The 12,923-nt window shown below is 53.0% G+C and overlaps 1 protein-coding gene across 2 annotated transcripts in view; it reads left to right on the top strand.

Moving 5' to 3' along the window:
• The window catches only part of LRSAM1 (leucine rich repeat and sterile alpha motif containing 1), a 39,985-nt gene that overhangs the window by 10,379 nt on the left and 16,683 nt on the right, over positions 1-12,923 (top strand). For both annotated transcript variants that reach the window (XM_075560760.1, XM_075560761.1), the window contains exons 9-14: positions 2,354-2,444; positions 3,659-3,789; positions 8,759-8,788; positions 9,176-9,298; positions 9,577-9,716; positions 11,139-11,183. In XM_075560760.1, the coding sequence (XP_075416875.1) occupies positions 2,354-2,444; positions 3,659-3,789; positions 8,759-8,788; positions 9,176-9,298; positions 9,577-9,716; positions 11,139-11,183 (560 nt within the window). The remainder of the gene's footprint in view (positions 1-2,353; positions 2,445-3,658; positions 3,790-8,758; positions 8,789-9,175; positions 9,299-9,576; positions 9,717-11,138; positions 11,184-12,923) is intronic.

Below are 12,923 nucleotides of genomic sequence, written 5' to 3'. Positions count from 1 at the left end.
TAGAACTTGATGAAGAAGGTGCTCTTTGAGGCAGACTGTAAGTGAAAACCAGAGCCAGCAGAGCGGCTAGACCTTGGGCTGCTAATCTCAAGGTCAGCCAACTTGAGGGAGACTCACAGTCTCGGCTCTCACAGGGGCAGTTTCTGTCCTGCAGGGTAACTGTGCGGAGTCTGGGTCAACTCAGTGACAGTGAGTGAGTGAGTGAGTGAGTGAGTGAGTGAGTGAGTGAGTGAGTGAGGAAACTACGGTTTTGAGGTGGGGGCGCAGTGGGGGGAAAGGGGCGAGTCAGCTCACAAGGCTGGGAGCTGGTGTGCTCCCAGGGCCCCGGAACAAAAAGAACTCAGAGCTCTGTGAGGGACGGGCAGGAGGTGGGGGTGGGAAGCCACTCAGGCCAGGGCTCGGGCCGCAGCTTGGCAGGTGCAGGCTCATCAGAGCATGCGGTGGAGGTGAGGGGAACACCTCTGGGACACGCACCCAGGTGCTCCCACTCAGTGAGGGTGGGCTCACACTTGCCTGACAGCTCTGGAAATGCACCTCACTCTGATGCTTTCTAAAGGGGACCTGAGGTCTCTGCCTGCTTCCTCGGTCGTGATACCATCGCACCCCTTTGCCCACGAAGAAAAGGAGTCACAGGGCACCTAGCGCACTTGTCCAGGGGCCACGTAGCTAGTAGCAGCCAAGAGAGAATTTTAAAATCCAGGCTGTGTGAATCCAAGGCTGGGCCCCTCACCTCTATGAATCACAGCCTTCCAGACAGGAATTTCTGCATCCAGTTCTGACAAGTAGTCTGGCCAAGCATTCCAGCATCCTCCATAGAGCAGGCTGAAGGACTTTGGAGGCTTCTGAGTCTGAATTACATCAGAGCTCGGTGGGTGAGCATGAAGACAGCAAAGGGAGGAGCTGGCTGCTCCCTCTTTCAGTGGCTGAGGCCTGGGCAGCACCGGGCAGACAAGCTCCTCTCCCTGGGCAGTGGGAGACACAGCCCAGCACTTGCCCAGTGGAACCAGTAGAGCTTTCCGCAGGGATGAGGACCGGGCTGTGGACTGTGCTTCCCAAGCACTTTAAAGGTGACCATCATGACTAAGGAACTAAATTTTTCATCTTAAGGAGTTCTGGTGAACAACCTGGAGGAGGAAACAACAGGACCAACAGTACCGGGGGGACATGGGTGAGGAGGAGGTGGGGGAAAAGGAAGTGGAATTAACAAACCCAGGCACAAGGAAACAACAAGTGATCCAAATCGGTGGTGAGGAGGGTGTAGGAGGCCTGGTAGAGATGACCAAGGGCATGAAGGCTGAACATAATAGTGGGACAAGAGGAAAGTCAAAGGAAATAGAGGAAAGAGCTAGGAAGCAAAGGGTATTTTTAGAGGTCTAAATGGGGGCATGTATATATACAAATATATTTATGAGGACGTGGAAATAAATATATGTGCATATATGTATAGGTTTAGTATTAAGGTAGCAGATGGACATTGGACCTCCACTCAAGTACTCCCTTAATGCAAGAATACTTTGTTCTATTAAACTGGCATTTCATGATGCTTACCTTCCCGACAATCGCTGAAGACAAACCGGGTGCATAAGCAAATGTGAAGAAAGCTGATGGTGCCCAGCTATCAAATGACATAGCGTCTGAGGTCTTAAAGGCTTGAAGGCAAACAAGTGGCCATCTAGCTCAGAAGCAACAAAGCCCACATGGAAGAAGCACACCAGCCTGTGTGAGCACGAGGTGCTGAAGGGATCAGGTATCAGGCATCAAATAACAAAAAATCATATCATTCTGAATGAGGGGGAGAACAGAGTGGGGACCCAAAGCCCATTTGTAGGCAGTTGCACATCCCCTTATGGAAGGGTCTCAGGGAGATGAGCCAGTCAGGGTGCAGTGTAGCAACAATGAAGCATACAACTTTCCTCTAGTTCTAGATGCTTCCTCTCCCTGCCCTATCCCCCCCCCTTAAAAATAAAGTTCTGGCTCAGTTGCAGCTAGCGAGCTGAAGGTGATTAGCGCTGCCAGGCGGACAGTGCAGCTCAGAGCGCCTGGTCTTCATTGAAGCCACCCACGATCATGTCCACGTGACGAGAGTCATTCAGCTTATACCAGTTAGCATTTTCTTCAATCTTTTGGGCCTCCTGTAGTGGCTTCTCGCACAATCTTTGTTTTAGAACGAGAGCGCAAGCTGACGGAGGCCCTGCTCCTCCGTTCAAGGTCTTCTCCTTGTGCTTCCTAGAGCCCTTTGACGATACTGCATGGTGGGCAGTGTCTCTCCCTGCTCTGAACAGAGCGGACACTGCTGCTCAGGGGAATTAGGGGCCTGGCTGGAGAGATGAGGAGGGTCCCCTTGTGTCTGCAGACGCTGAGCCTCGACGCCTCGTCCATGGTCTACCCTCCGCCGGAGGTGTGCGGCGCCGGCACCGAGGCGATCCAGCAGTTCCTGTGCAGAGGTAAGGCCAGGCGGCCCGCCTCAGGCTCCCAGTGAGGGGCCGGGACCCCAGTGGCTACTCTGGGCGGGGCCCTGGGGGGTGCTGGGGAGCTGGCAGGGGCACGGCCAGTGGCGCCCCAGCATCACGCAGGAAGTGCAGTGACAGGTGTGGTTGGGAGACAGTGGTTCTCTGCACTGCGGAGCTCATGGCTTCGGTAGCCGTCCCTTGGGGACCTGGAGGGTCTTTCCAGTGGCTCGTGACGACCCCTCTGGCTGAGGGTGAGCGCTTCCACGAGGCACCCACAAGTGGAGCTGCTGGCGTAAAGCCTGAGCCCTTGGAAGCGCTTATACCGCCTGGCATTCCCAGGAGAAGGGGCTGAGGGAATCCTCTGCTTTCCCACAGGCTTGCTAACATGTGGCCATTTCTCAAGGGTACGGAGTCTGCTATTACTTTAGTGCCGTGTCCTTGCTTGTTTGGATGATCTTTAGATACATTCAAGGACCACTTTTACTATGTACTATGAACTGCCCAACGGTCCCCTTTGAAGGGGCAGGGATGGGATAGCTTTTCACCTCATCGAGATAAGCTCCTTCCCCTCCGAAGGCCACACCTGCATCAACGTTAAAAAGACTAGTAACTTCCTGGAACAAGAGCCTGGCGTAGCTGTAATGGACCCGCATAGGCACCAGCTCTCGGGAACCTGCCTGAGGTGTGCGAACCCATTCCGTGAGGCAGGGCCAGACAAGGAAGGATCATGGCCACAGTCACACAACGCAGCCAGGGACTGGCAGGGCATCTGGGACAGGCCGCTCTGGCAATCCCAGGTTTTTTCCTACCATCCTCTTCTCATCTCAGGTGGTAAAGAAGCAGGGGGCATTCCCACTTATCCATGCAGCCAATGTGTACCGAGCACTTGCCATTGCAAGGAGCCCTGCGGGTGATGCTGTGCGTTCAAACCCACCAGGCGCCCCGCGGTCGAAAGATGAGGCTGTCTCCTGCCGTGACGGCCCTCTGCCCTACGGGGTTGCTATGTGGCAGCATGGACTCGACGGCAGTGGGTGGGGTTTGGCTACTACAGCCCAGTCCTGGGATTAGAACCCATAGACAACACCGCATGCCCTGTCTCGGGAAGAAGAAAGAGTAGAGCCGAACCCTGGGAGGGGCTGCAGGAGCTGCCTCCCTGAGTCCCCAGGTCCGTCTCCGCCCTCGCGAACAGCTGGGTCCCTCTCTTGCAGAGTCCGGCCTGGACTATTACCCCCCTTCCCAGTACCTGCTGCCAGTCCTGGAGCGAGATGGAGCCGGGAACTCCCAAGACAGCCCCGACGGCCCCACCGACAGACTCTCGAGGGAGGAGCTCGCGTGGCAGGTAGGCCTCACCTGCTACCCTGGGGCAGTGTTCAGAGGGGCCGCCCCCAGATTCTTCCATCCCGGAGGGCACAGGAGTGATTGGTGAGCTTCAAGAATCAAGAATTTCACCCCCGTCCGGACGGATGTGCTCCGAGAAATGTGCAAAGCCAACTGTGACTCGCCATCCGCTACACCTGGCCCTTCTCTCGTTCCTGAACCAGCCACCCTCCTTCCCCCCGCCCCCACTCCTCACTTCCTCCTGGCTCAGCCCATCTCACCCTTCTGCTCTCAGTTTAAGCCTCACATCCGCTAGGAGCCTTCCTGGCACACCAGATGGAGGTCAGGCAGCCAGGCCTCCCATCTATGATCTGTCTCCTAGCACGGGTGCATCTCTGTGCGCACACTCACCAAGCTCTAAGGATCCTATGAGAAATCACTTGTTCGAGGCCAACCCCTGCTGCTGGGCTGAGCTTCATGAGAGGAGGGGTCGTGTCTGCATTTGTGCATTGTGCATTGCTGGGTGCAGGCTGCAGGCTGGCTCTCCAGCGAGCACAGTCCAGGAACCAGAAAGAAACCGCCTCTGGCTCTGCCCTCTGCTCTCATACTGGAGAGCCTCAAGCCCGGAGCTGGGGTGGTGGGTGCCGGGGGAGCAGGGAGTGCCAGCTGCCGTGAGCTTGGCCAAGTAGAAAATGGCATTGCCATGTCCCCAAAGGGCTTCCATTACCCTATGCCCAGCCCCTGCCATTGAAGGCCTGCTGGCTTTGGAGGGACTCTTGAGGCTTTCTGGGGGTTTAGAGAGAAGGCTGACCACTGAGTCCCAGCTGTCTGCCTTTTCCCTTTGCCTTTCTGGGTTTCATTTCCGGTGGGCTTTCCCATCTTTCCAGTCCCGTCTGCTTTATTTCCTGCAGTGTGTGTTTGTTATGCATGTCCTTCCAGACTTTCCAACTTTGTACTGTGTATTAGGTGGGGGTTTGCATTTCAGCTAATCATCTTTGTAACAATTTAATTTAAACAACCTATCAAACCTCCCTGCCCTGTCCCACCCCCCACCTTTTCCCCCTCTTCTCCCCTCTTGTAGAGTATTGCTTTTACCTTAACTCATACCTGTGTCTGCCCTCTAGCCTGCTACATCACCTCCTCTCTCCCCTCCCACCACCAGTTAGCACCACACTGTGTTTCTTCTGGTAGAAACAACCTGTCCTGATTTTTTTCTTTTATAACAAGGGCCTCATACAATGTTTGTCCCTCTGTGCTTGACTGCTCTCGCTCAGCATAATGTCCTACAAATCCATCCATGTTAGGAGGGGCTTCCCAGCTTCATCAGTATTCTGATGTATGTACCGAAGCCTATTTATCCCTTTTCCCACGGGTGGACACTTAGGTTGCTTCGTCTCCTTGCTGCAGTGAACGGGGTGCAGGAAACACGGGTCTGCGTGTCTGTCTGGGCGACCGCTCTTTTCCTTCAGGGCATCTACCCAGCAAAGGCAATTCCCTCTGCTGGTCCTTTGCAGAAGCACCGCCCACTTTCCACAGGGGTTGGACAGCTGTGCAGTCCCACCGGCAGCGTGTGAGGGGCAGTCTCTCACACCCTGTCCAGCATTTGTTGGGTCTATGTTTTTGAGCTTGACTCTTGATGCCAGCGTGAAGTGGCAACTCACCGTTGTTTGAATTTGGGGCTCTAGGGCGGCTCTTGATCAAGAGCGTCTCTTTGTGTGTGGGTGTTGGTACCTGTGTGAACGTCTTCTTTGGTGAACCACCTGTTCCTGTCCTCTCTCCGTTTTTAACGGGGTGACGTGTTCTTGTGGAGGTGTTACAGTGTTCTGTAGATTTTATAGATTGAGCCTTTGTCCAATTTATTATCGCCAAACAATTTTCCCAGTCTGTTTTTCACTCTTTTGATGCAGATAAGGAATCGTTTGCTGGGAAAAGAAGGTGTCTTGTTTTTTTGGAGATTCCAGTCTTCTGTATTGTCTTCTGTTGTATGTTTCAGAGTATGGGTATGCAGTCTTACTAGGGCCCTGAAGCTGGTCCCTATTTTTCCATTGATGAACTTTACTCTCCGTTCTATCTTGAGTTCATGTCTGTGTTTACAACGGAGTGTGTGTGTCCTGCTTCATGCTTCTGCAGATGGATATCCAAATTTGCCAGCAATCATTCGTTGATGAGACCGTCTCTAGCCTGTTTAATGTATTTTGGTTCTGTACGAAAACTCAGTTATCTGTAGGTAGATGGGTTTATTTCTGGATTCTATATTCGGTTCCATTGGTCTACATATCTCATTGTTTGGGATCTCTTTCCTCTCTATATAAAACTGGTGATTCGTTTCTACATTTCTTTAAAGAATGCTGCTGAGAGCCAGATTAGAATTGCATTGTGTCTGTAGAGTACTTTGTGTAGTAGGAGGAGCCCTGGTGGCGTAGTGGCTTGCATATTGGGCTGCTAAACATAAGGTCAGCAGTTTGAAACCACCAGCCATTCATCAGGGGAAAGACCAGGCTCTACTCCTGTAAAGAGTTACAGTCTCAAACCCCCGCCCCGCCAGGGGCAGTTCTACCCTGTCCTGTAGTCAGAATTGACTTGATGGCAAGGAGTTTTATTTTGTTTGTTTTTGGCAGGTGGGCACGTATTTACAATGTTAAGTCTTCCTATCCATGATCATGGAATGTTCTTCTACTTATGTAGGTTTCTATTAGTTTCTTGAGTAGCGTTTTGTGGTTTTCTTTGCTTAAATCTTTTGTTTCTCTAGCTATTGTAAATGGCATTATTTTCTTCATTTCCTTTTCAGAGCACTCTACATTTGTATACCAGAATCCAGTCGGTTTATATATGTCGCTCTTATACATTGGCTACGTTACTTAACCTCCCAATTACTTCCAACAGTTTTCTTATAGAGCAGCAGTTCTCAACCTGTGGGTGGCAATCCCTTTGGGGATCACCCGACCCTTTCACAGGGGTCGCCTGATTCATAACCGGAACCAAATTTTAGTTACGAAGTAGCAACAAACTAATTTTATGGTTGGGGGGCGGGTGTCACCACAACATGAGGAACTGTATTAAAGGGCCATGGCATTAGGAAGGTTGAGAACCACTGTATAGAGTCTGTGAGGTTTTCTGTGCGTAGAATCATATCATCTGGAAATGGAGAGAATTTTATTTCTTCTTTGCTGAGTTTTAATTTCTTTTTGTTATCTAATAGCTCTAGCTAAGAATCCCAGCCCAATATGGAATAGGACTGGTAATAGAGGGCAGCCTTGTCTGGTTCCCATTCGAAAGGGGGAGTGCTTTCCGCTTCTCCCCATTTCCCTGATTTAATTACTGTTCTCCATTTTACGCCTGTAGTTTCTGATAGCCATTGCAATGGCTACACAGAAACTCACAGACAAATTTCATGATTAAAGGGCTTATTAAGGAAATTGATAACTTGTATTGGCAGTGAGAAATGCTCTCAGGGGAGTTGTTTACCAGGACATGTTACAAAGTTTCAGGTGTTCTAAAAATGCCCAGATGACCCATATCACTCAGCCATGAGCTTCAACTTGGAGGCATCAGCTCAAGCTCCCTGAGTCAGCAATCCCGGCTCTGTGAATTAAGTGGCAGAGGCTCCACGAGCCAGCCTCCTTCCTGCACAAGAGCAGGCATCCTCACTGCCCCGTGGGCTAGGGAGCCCATCGCCTTGGTCTGTGCTCTGGCTCCCGCTGCTACTCCTCTGACGGCATCGCTGCAGCTGGACCTCGGGTCCGGAGGGCGGGCTCCACTTCTGGTCTCGCTCACAATGAGACCTCTCCTCCTGCCTCTCAGAGGGCTCCTTTTCCACACAGCAGAGTGCGCCTCCGGGGGCACATGCCTGCAGGGAGGGCTTGCTTGGTGGGTGCTGCAGACTGGCTCAAAGAGCCATTTCATCTAACTCCCTGCCCGACACCCACTCAGCCAGATGTTGCCGCTGGTTTGGCATCGCTGACTTTTACTGCATTGAGGGATTTCTCTTCTCCTATTTTGCTGAGAGTTTTTTAAAATGTTAATCAGAACTGAGTGTTGAAGCTTGCTAAAAGCCTTCTCTGTCTCATTGATACGATCGTGTGCTTGATTTATATGGTAGAGTAGATTGATGGTTTTTCTATTGTGGTGCCCTCCTTGCATATCTGCAATGAATCTCACCTGATCAAGAAAATGTATCTATTTGTATTTGCTTGGATTCTCTTGGCCAGGGTTTAGTTGAGAATGTTTGTATCTGTGCTCATAAGGGGAATCGCTCCACAGTGTTCTGTTCTGATTAGAATGGGCACCAGCTGTTGCCTTTTCTCACGGTCACATTCCTGCCTCAGGCCTCCTGCCCTCTGCGTCCCCAGGGATTGTGAGCACCCACTGGGGACAGCTCTGCCCCCCTCCGTCCTCTGTGCCGTGGTAGCAAGCCAAATCCAGGAGGGGTGGGGAGGGGGCAAAATCTGGTGGTGCTTTTCTGTCTTTGTTTGTTTCCGGCTCTCTTTAGCCGTCTCCTGTTGCGTGCGCTAGCCGGCCGGCCGCTGCGCCCTGCAGCATCCTGTCGTCTTACCCTTCCTCTGGTACTTCGGTGGGGGTGCAGGAGGAGGAGACTGCAAGCCACAGACATGATAGTCTCAAAAGTGTCTTCCACAGACATAGCCAATGAAGGATTAACAGGCAGAACATAGAAAGAACTCTTGCAAACGAATAAGACGTAAAGCCATCCTCGTGGGGGGAGCGGAGGGCGGGAGTAGGCAAAAGATGCATCAGCAGATGCTCCTCAAAATTGAAAACCATCTGGGGCTTGGGGGAAGTCAGCAAGCATGGAAAGACCCCATCCCTCCCTCGAGAACTGCCAATTAACACAGCAGTGCTGTTCCCCTCACCCCCCTTCTGATGCCATAGGGCTGCGGTGGGTGGGCTGGGGTCTGTGTAGTCTCAGGCTGCCCGGTGATGTCGGCACAAAGCCTCTGCTGCTGCTTTCTCCTGACCGCGGCCTTTCCCTCCAGAACAGGTTCTCGGACTACGAGAAGAGGAAGGTAAGAAAGTGCATTTTCTTCTCGCTCCCTTCCTTTGACCCTTATCAGTGATACGAGGAAACCGCTTCCCCTTGCCTCTAAGCAGCGATGAATGCAATGCTCCTCACACAGCCTTGGGGGAGACACCTGAGGAGACAGAGTGCAGGGGAGTTGAGCCCCACCTCTGGAGGCTCGAAACCATTAGCCTCTGCCAGTGAACAGCCAGGCCGTCTGTACACGGGGCCTGGGGGAGGGTGGGGGTTGGGGGAGCAGCAGTAAGACCTACGATCTGCACCGCAGGAAACTGAGGGTGCCTTCACCCTGCTCCCATTGGGCCAGCACCCAGAGATCCAGGGTTCGTCTCGCGCCTGTGCCCCAGTCACCGAGGATTTCCCGGCATTCTTGCAGGAACAGAAGATGCTGGAGAAGCTGGAGTTTGAACGACGCCTGGAACTGGGGCAGCGGGAGCACGCCCAGCTCCTTCAGCAGAGCAACAGTCAGAAAGACGAGATCCTTCAGACCGTCAGGAAGGTTTGTCTGTGTCCCTGCCAGCGGCTTTCTAAAGCCGGGGACCTTCGGATGTGGGAAGGCAAGTGGTTCCAGCTCTCTTGACTCCTCCCCTCCAGGAACGGGGAGGGGCTTCACAGGTCACCTTGTTGAGCCTCCTGGTCATGCCAATAGAGGATCTGAGACCTAGAGAGAGAGGCGCTGGCTGAAGGCCACAGAGGAAGGGCTGTCCCGCCTCCGCCCCCCCCCCATCTTCCCCTGTTTGCACGGGATGTTGAGAGGACTGTGCCCTCCTGCTGCAGGAGCAGTCTCGGCTGGACCATGGCCTGAGTGAGCATCAGCGCTGTGTCGACGCCGAACGCCAGCGGCTACGGGAGCAGCTGAAGCAGACAGAGCAGAACATCTCACATCGGATCCAGAAACTCTTGGAGGAGAATCAGAGGTGTGAGCCCAGACCCAGAAAGCATTCCCCCCTCACGGTCTCTCCTCTCCCGCCCAAGACCCAGTCTTGGTGCTCCGATGTGCACCAACTGCAAGAGGAAATACTCTGATGGGTTTACACGCCGCGGCTTGTTGTCGGCGAATTCCCACTGATGCGATGTGGCGCTCAGGCACGGGTCCCCTCTCGCCCAGGGTCTCTCCCCTGTCAAAGGAGTCAGTTTCACAAGAGAGTTGAGATCATTTCTGGTTCCAGATTCCCAAGTAGCCCACTGACTGAAATCAGTCATTCACCCTGTAGTGAGAATCATCCAACAAACCCTTTCTAAGGTAGGAGTTGCAAAGAGCTGGTCCTTATGGGGCTTGGAAGAAAGGGCATTGGAGGGAGCTCCCATGAAGCCTGAGAAAGTCTCATGAGGAAGGCCGTTCTGACATTTACAAAGGGCCTGGATCAGCCAGTCAAACCTGTGGGCATCCTAGCCTTGTCCCCAGTGCACTCTAGTTGAGCTACCGTGCGCCCTGCATTTTTTCACATCCTCGCCTTTGCACTTATAAACACCGCATGAAGCTGTTTGCGCTGCCCCGCTTCATGGGTGTACTGCTGCTGAAGCACAAATCTCCAGTGGGGACTTCAACAGACTGAAAGCCACTCACTCCTGTCTCCGGAGGCTAGCCGTCCAACGGCAGGGAGCCCGCCCTAGGGAAAAGGCTTTCTCCTTCTTGTGGCTCTGTGAAGGGCCTTGACTTCTTTCAACATCTGTGGGCCCAGCGTCTCTTCATCTGGCTTAGCACCAATCTTCCCCTGTGTCTAAAGATTCTCAGTGCAGGGACCCTGGGTCCAAAGTCCACGCTTTGCTCCTGGACTTTCCTGTTGTGGTCATCAGGTCACTGCGATCTCCTTGTATCCCCGGCTGGTGTGGTGGACTGCTCACTGGGCCCTTAACCACAAGGTCAGCAGTTCACATCCACCAGGTGCTCCATAGGAGAAAGATGTGCCTCGCTGTGCCCCTAAAGATTCACACTCTTTAGTTCTACCCTTGGATGGCAACGAGTCAACTGGCTCCAGGGCAGGGAGTTTGAGTTTGAAGATGAAGGTGATACAGGCCACACCCCAAGGAGACCCTCCTTACCTCAGAGCACGCTGCGAGCTCTGTAAGGGCTGCATCCCACCCCAACTGCCTTCTGACTGAAGGCTGATCTTATCAGATCACATCATGGGGGTGATTATGACTTCCTGGGTACGTACCTGTCGAACCACGGGCATGTGTGTGTGAGGGTCACGATGCACACTAGGGCAGTGTGTGGGGAAACGAGGGCTTGTGTCCCTGCCCGGACAAGCAGTTGACAGCAGCCCCGTCACTCAGCCCCCTCGGTGCCGCCTGCAGCCTGGTGGTGACGGCCGGCCCTTTTCTGGGTTTCTCCACAGACAAAAGAAGAGCTCGGAGATCTTGAAGTCCCTGGAAAATGAGAGGTACGTGCTCTGTCTGGTGCTTTCCGCACTGCCTCGTCCTCCCAGGGGCGAGCAGCTTTGGGGAGAGGCGGAGTGTATGTCACCGAGAGCTGTAGGACCACCCCCCTGGGGAACATCGAATTTAAAAGAGCTGCTGTCTGCAAGTTCTCCGAGCGCATGTATACTCCTAAGGAAAACTCGGAGATATAAACAGAATGATAGAAAGGGCCTCATGCTTTCTAGTGTGAAAAATGCAGAAAGATACAAATTTCCGGGTGGGGGCAGGGAGACGGAGAACAAAGGCATAACATGCAGTCATTGACTGTGAATAATGCTCCGTTAGGGAGCGTATACCCCATTGCTAAACGGGAGAATGCTGGGCTGGGGGACAGCAGTGAGGCCAGCGTTTGAATTTTTTAACTTTTAAAAAATTGTCGAGTTTTATTGGCAGCTAGTTCACACAGCATGCAATTTGAACGTTTTCAAGGACAGTGTGTCTGCAGAGAAAGCACAGGGGCTAGCTGCCCCGACTGTTACACGGAACATTTGAGAGATGGGAATTATAGGTGGTGATCTTTGTTTTGTTTTGTTTTTCTGTCTTTTCCAAGTTTACTACATTAGGGCATACAACTGTTGGAATTTGGGGAGCCTTGGTGGTCAGCAGTTTGAAACCACCAGCCACTCCAAGGGAGAAAGATAGGCTTTCTACTCCCGCAAAGAGTGACAGCCTTGGAAGCCCACAGGCAGTCCTACTCTGTGCTGTAGGGTCGCTATGCGACTAGTCGACTTAGTGAGTTGGGTTTGTTTGTTTGTTTGGCTAATGGAATTGGAAAAAACAGTGCCAGCCCAGTCTGCTGGCCCGCCGCCTTGGGTTTCCACAGAGTTGGAAGGTGACATCATCACCCCACCCCTTTCAGCTGGGTTACCCAACAGAGATCAAGGGCAGGCTGAGTCGGGCCAGGTGATACCACTCAGACAGCACAGCCAGACCCCGTGCCCATGGTGGGCTGGCATGTGGCCCCGTAGGAAGCAGCGCTAGATCTGGGCCTGCAGCCCTGCAGCAGCGCTGAAAAGCAGTGGCTTCGCCATGCCGCGTGCTTGGACGGGGTCCCCACTGGCGCTCTGCCCTGATAATGGCATTGTAAGTTCCCATGGAAGTCTTCATAGTTACTGGCACTTATGTTCTGTGTCTTTATAAAGGCGGCCTTTATTTGTGTTTGGGGGTTGGGTTGAGAGCGATAGCTCAGCAGCTTACACCCCGCAACATTGGATGTACTGCCTGGAGGGGCTCCCAGTTCCCTTGGGAAATGTCCATTGCCTTTCAGGGGGGCTGTTTGGAGAGCCCTCAGATGCCTAACAATAAGTTGTAACAGCGACAACAAACAAGCCCCAGGTGGTGGTTGAGTGGCTTGTTGTTGAGGGCTACCTGAACATGCATGCAGTTGGTGTTTGTTCTCATTGAGTGTGTCGTGCCGACACCTTACTATTCATAAAGGTCTCGAGGACTCCACCCTGTCTCTTTTCCCCTCAAAGGGGGCAGAAAACCAGTAAGTCTGGGAACCTAGGCTGGAACACGCACTGAGGTGCTTCGGGGTGTAAGCTTGAAGGGCGCATTGTGCATTTTCTGTGTTGATGGGGCCCTGCCAGGCTGCCTTCCCAACACTGCGTGGCTCCCTCCCATCAGCGTCTGAAAGTGCCCGTTTCCCCACCAGCCTCATCCCCATCCCCATCCCCATCCCCGCTTTCTCCCCCACCATTCGG

This window comes from Tenrec ecaudatus, chromosome 10 (assembly GCF_050624435.1).
Source record: "Tenrec ecaudatus isolate mTenEca1 chromosome 10, mTenEca1.hap1, whole genome shotgun sequence".
Lineage (NCBI taxonomy): Eukaryota > Metazoa > Chordata > Mammalia > Afrosoricida > Tenrecidae > Tenrec > Tenrec ecaudatus.
The sequence above is the reverse complement of the archived record's forward strand: the minus strand, read 5'-3'. Positions and strand labels throughout refer to the sequence as shown.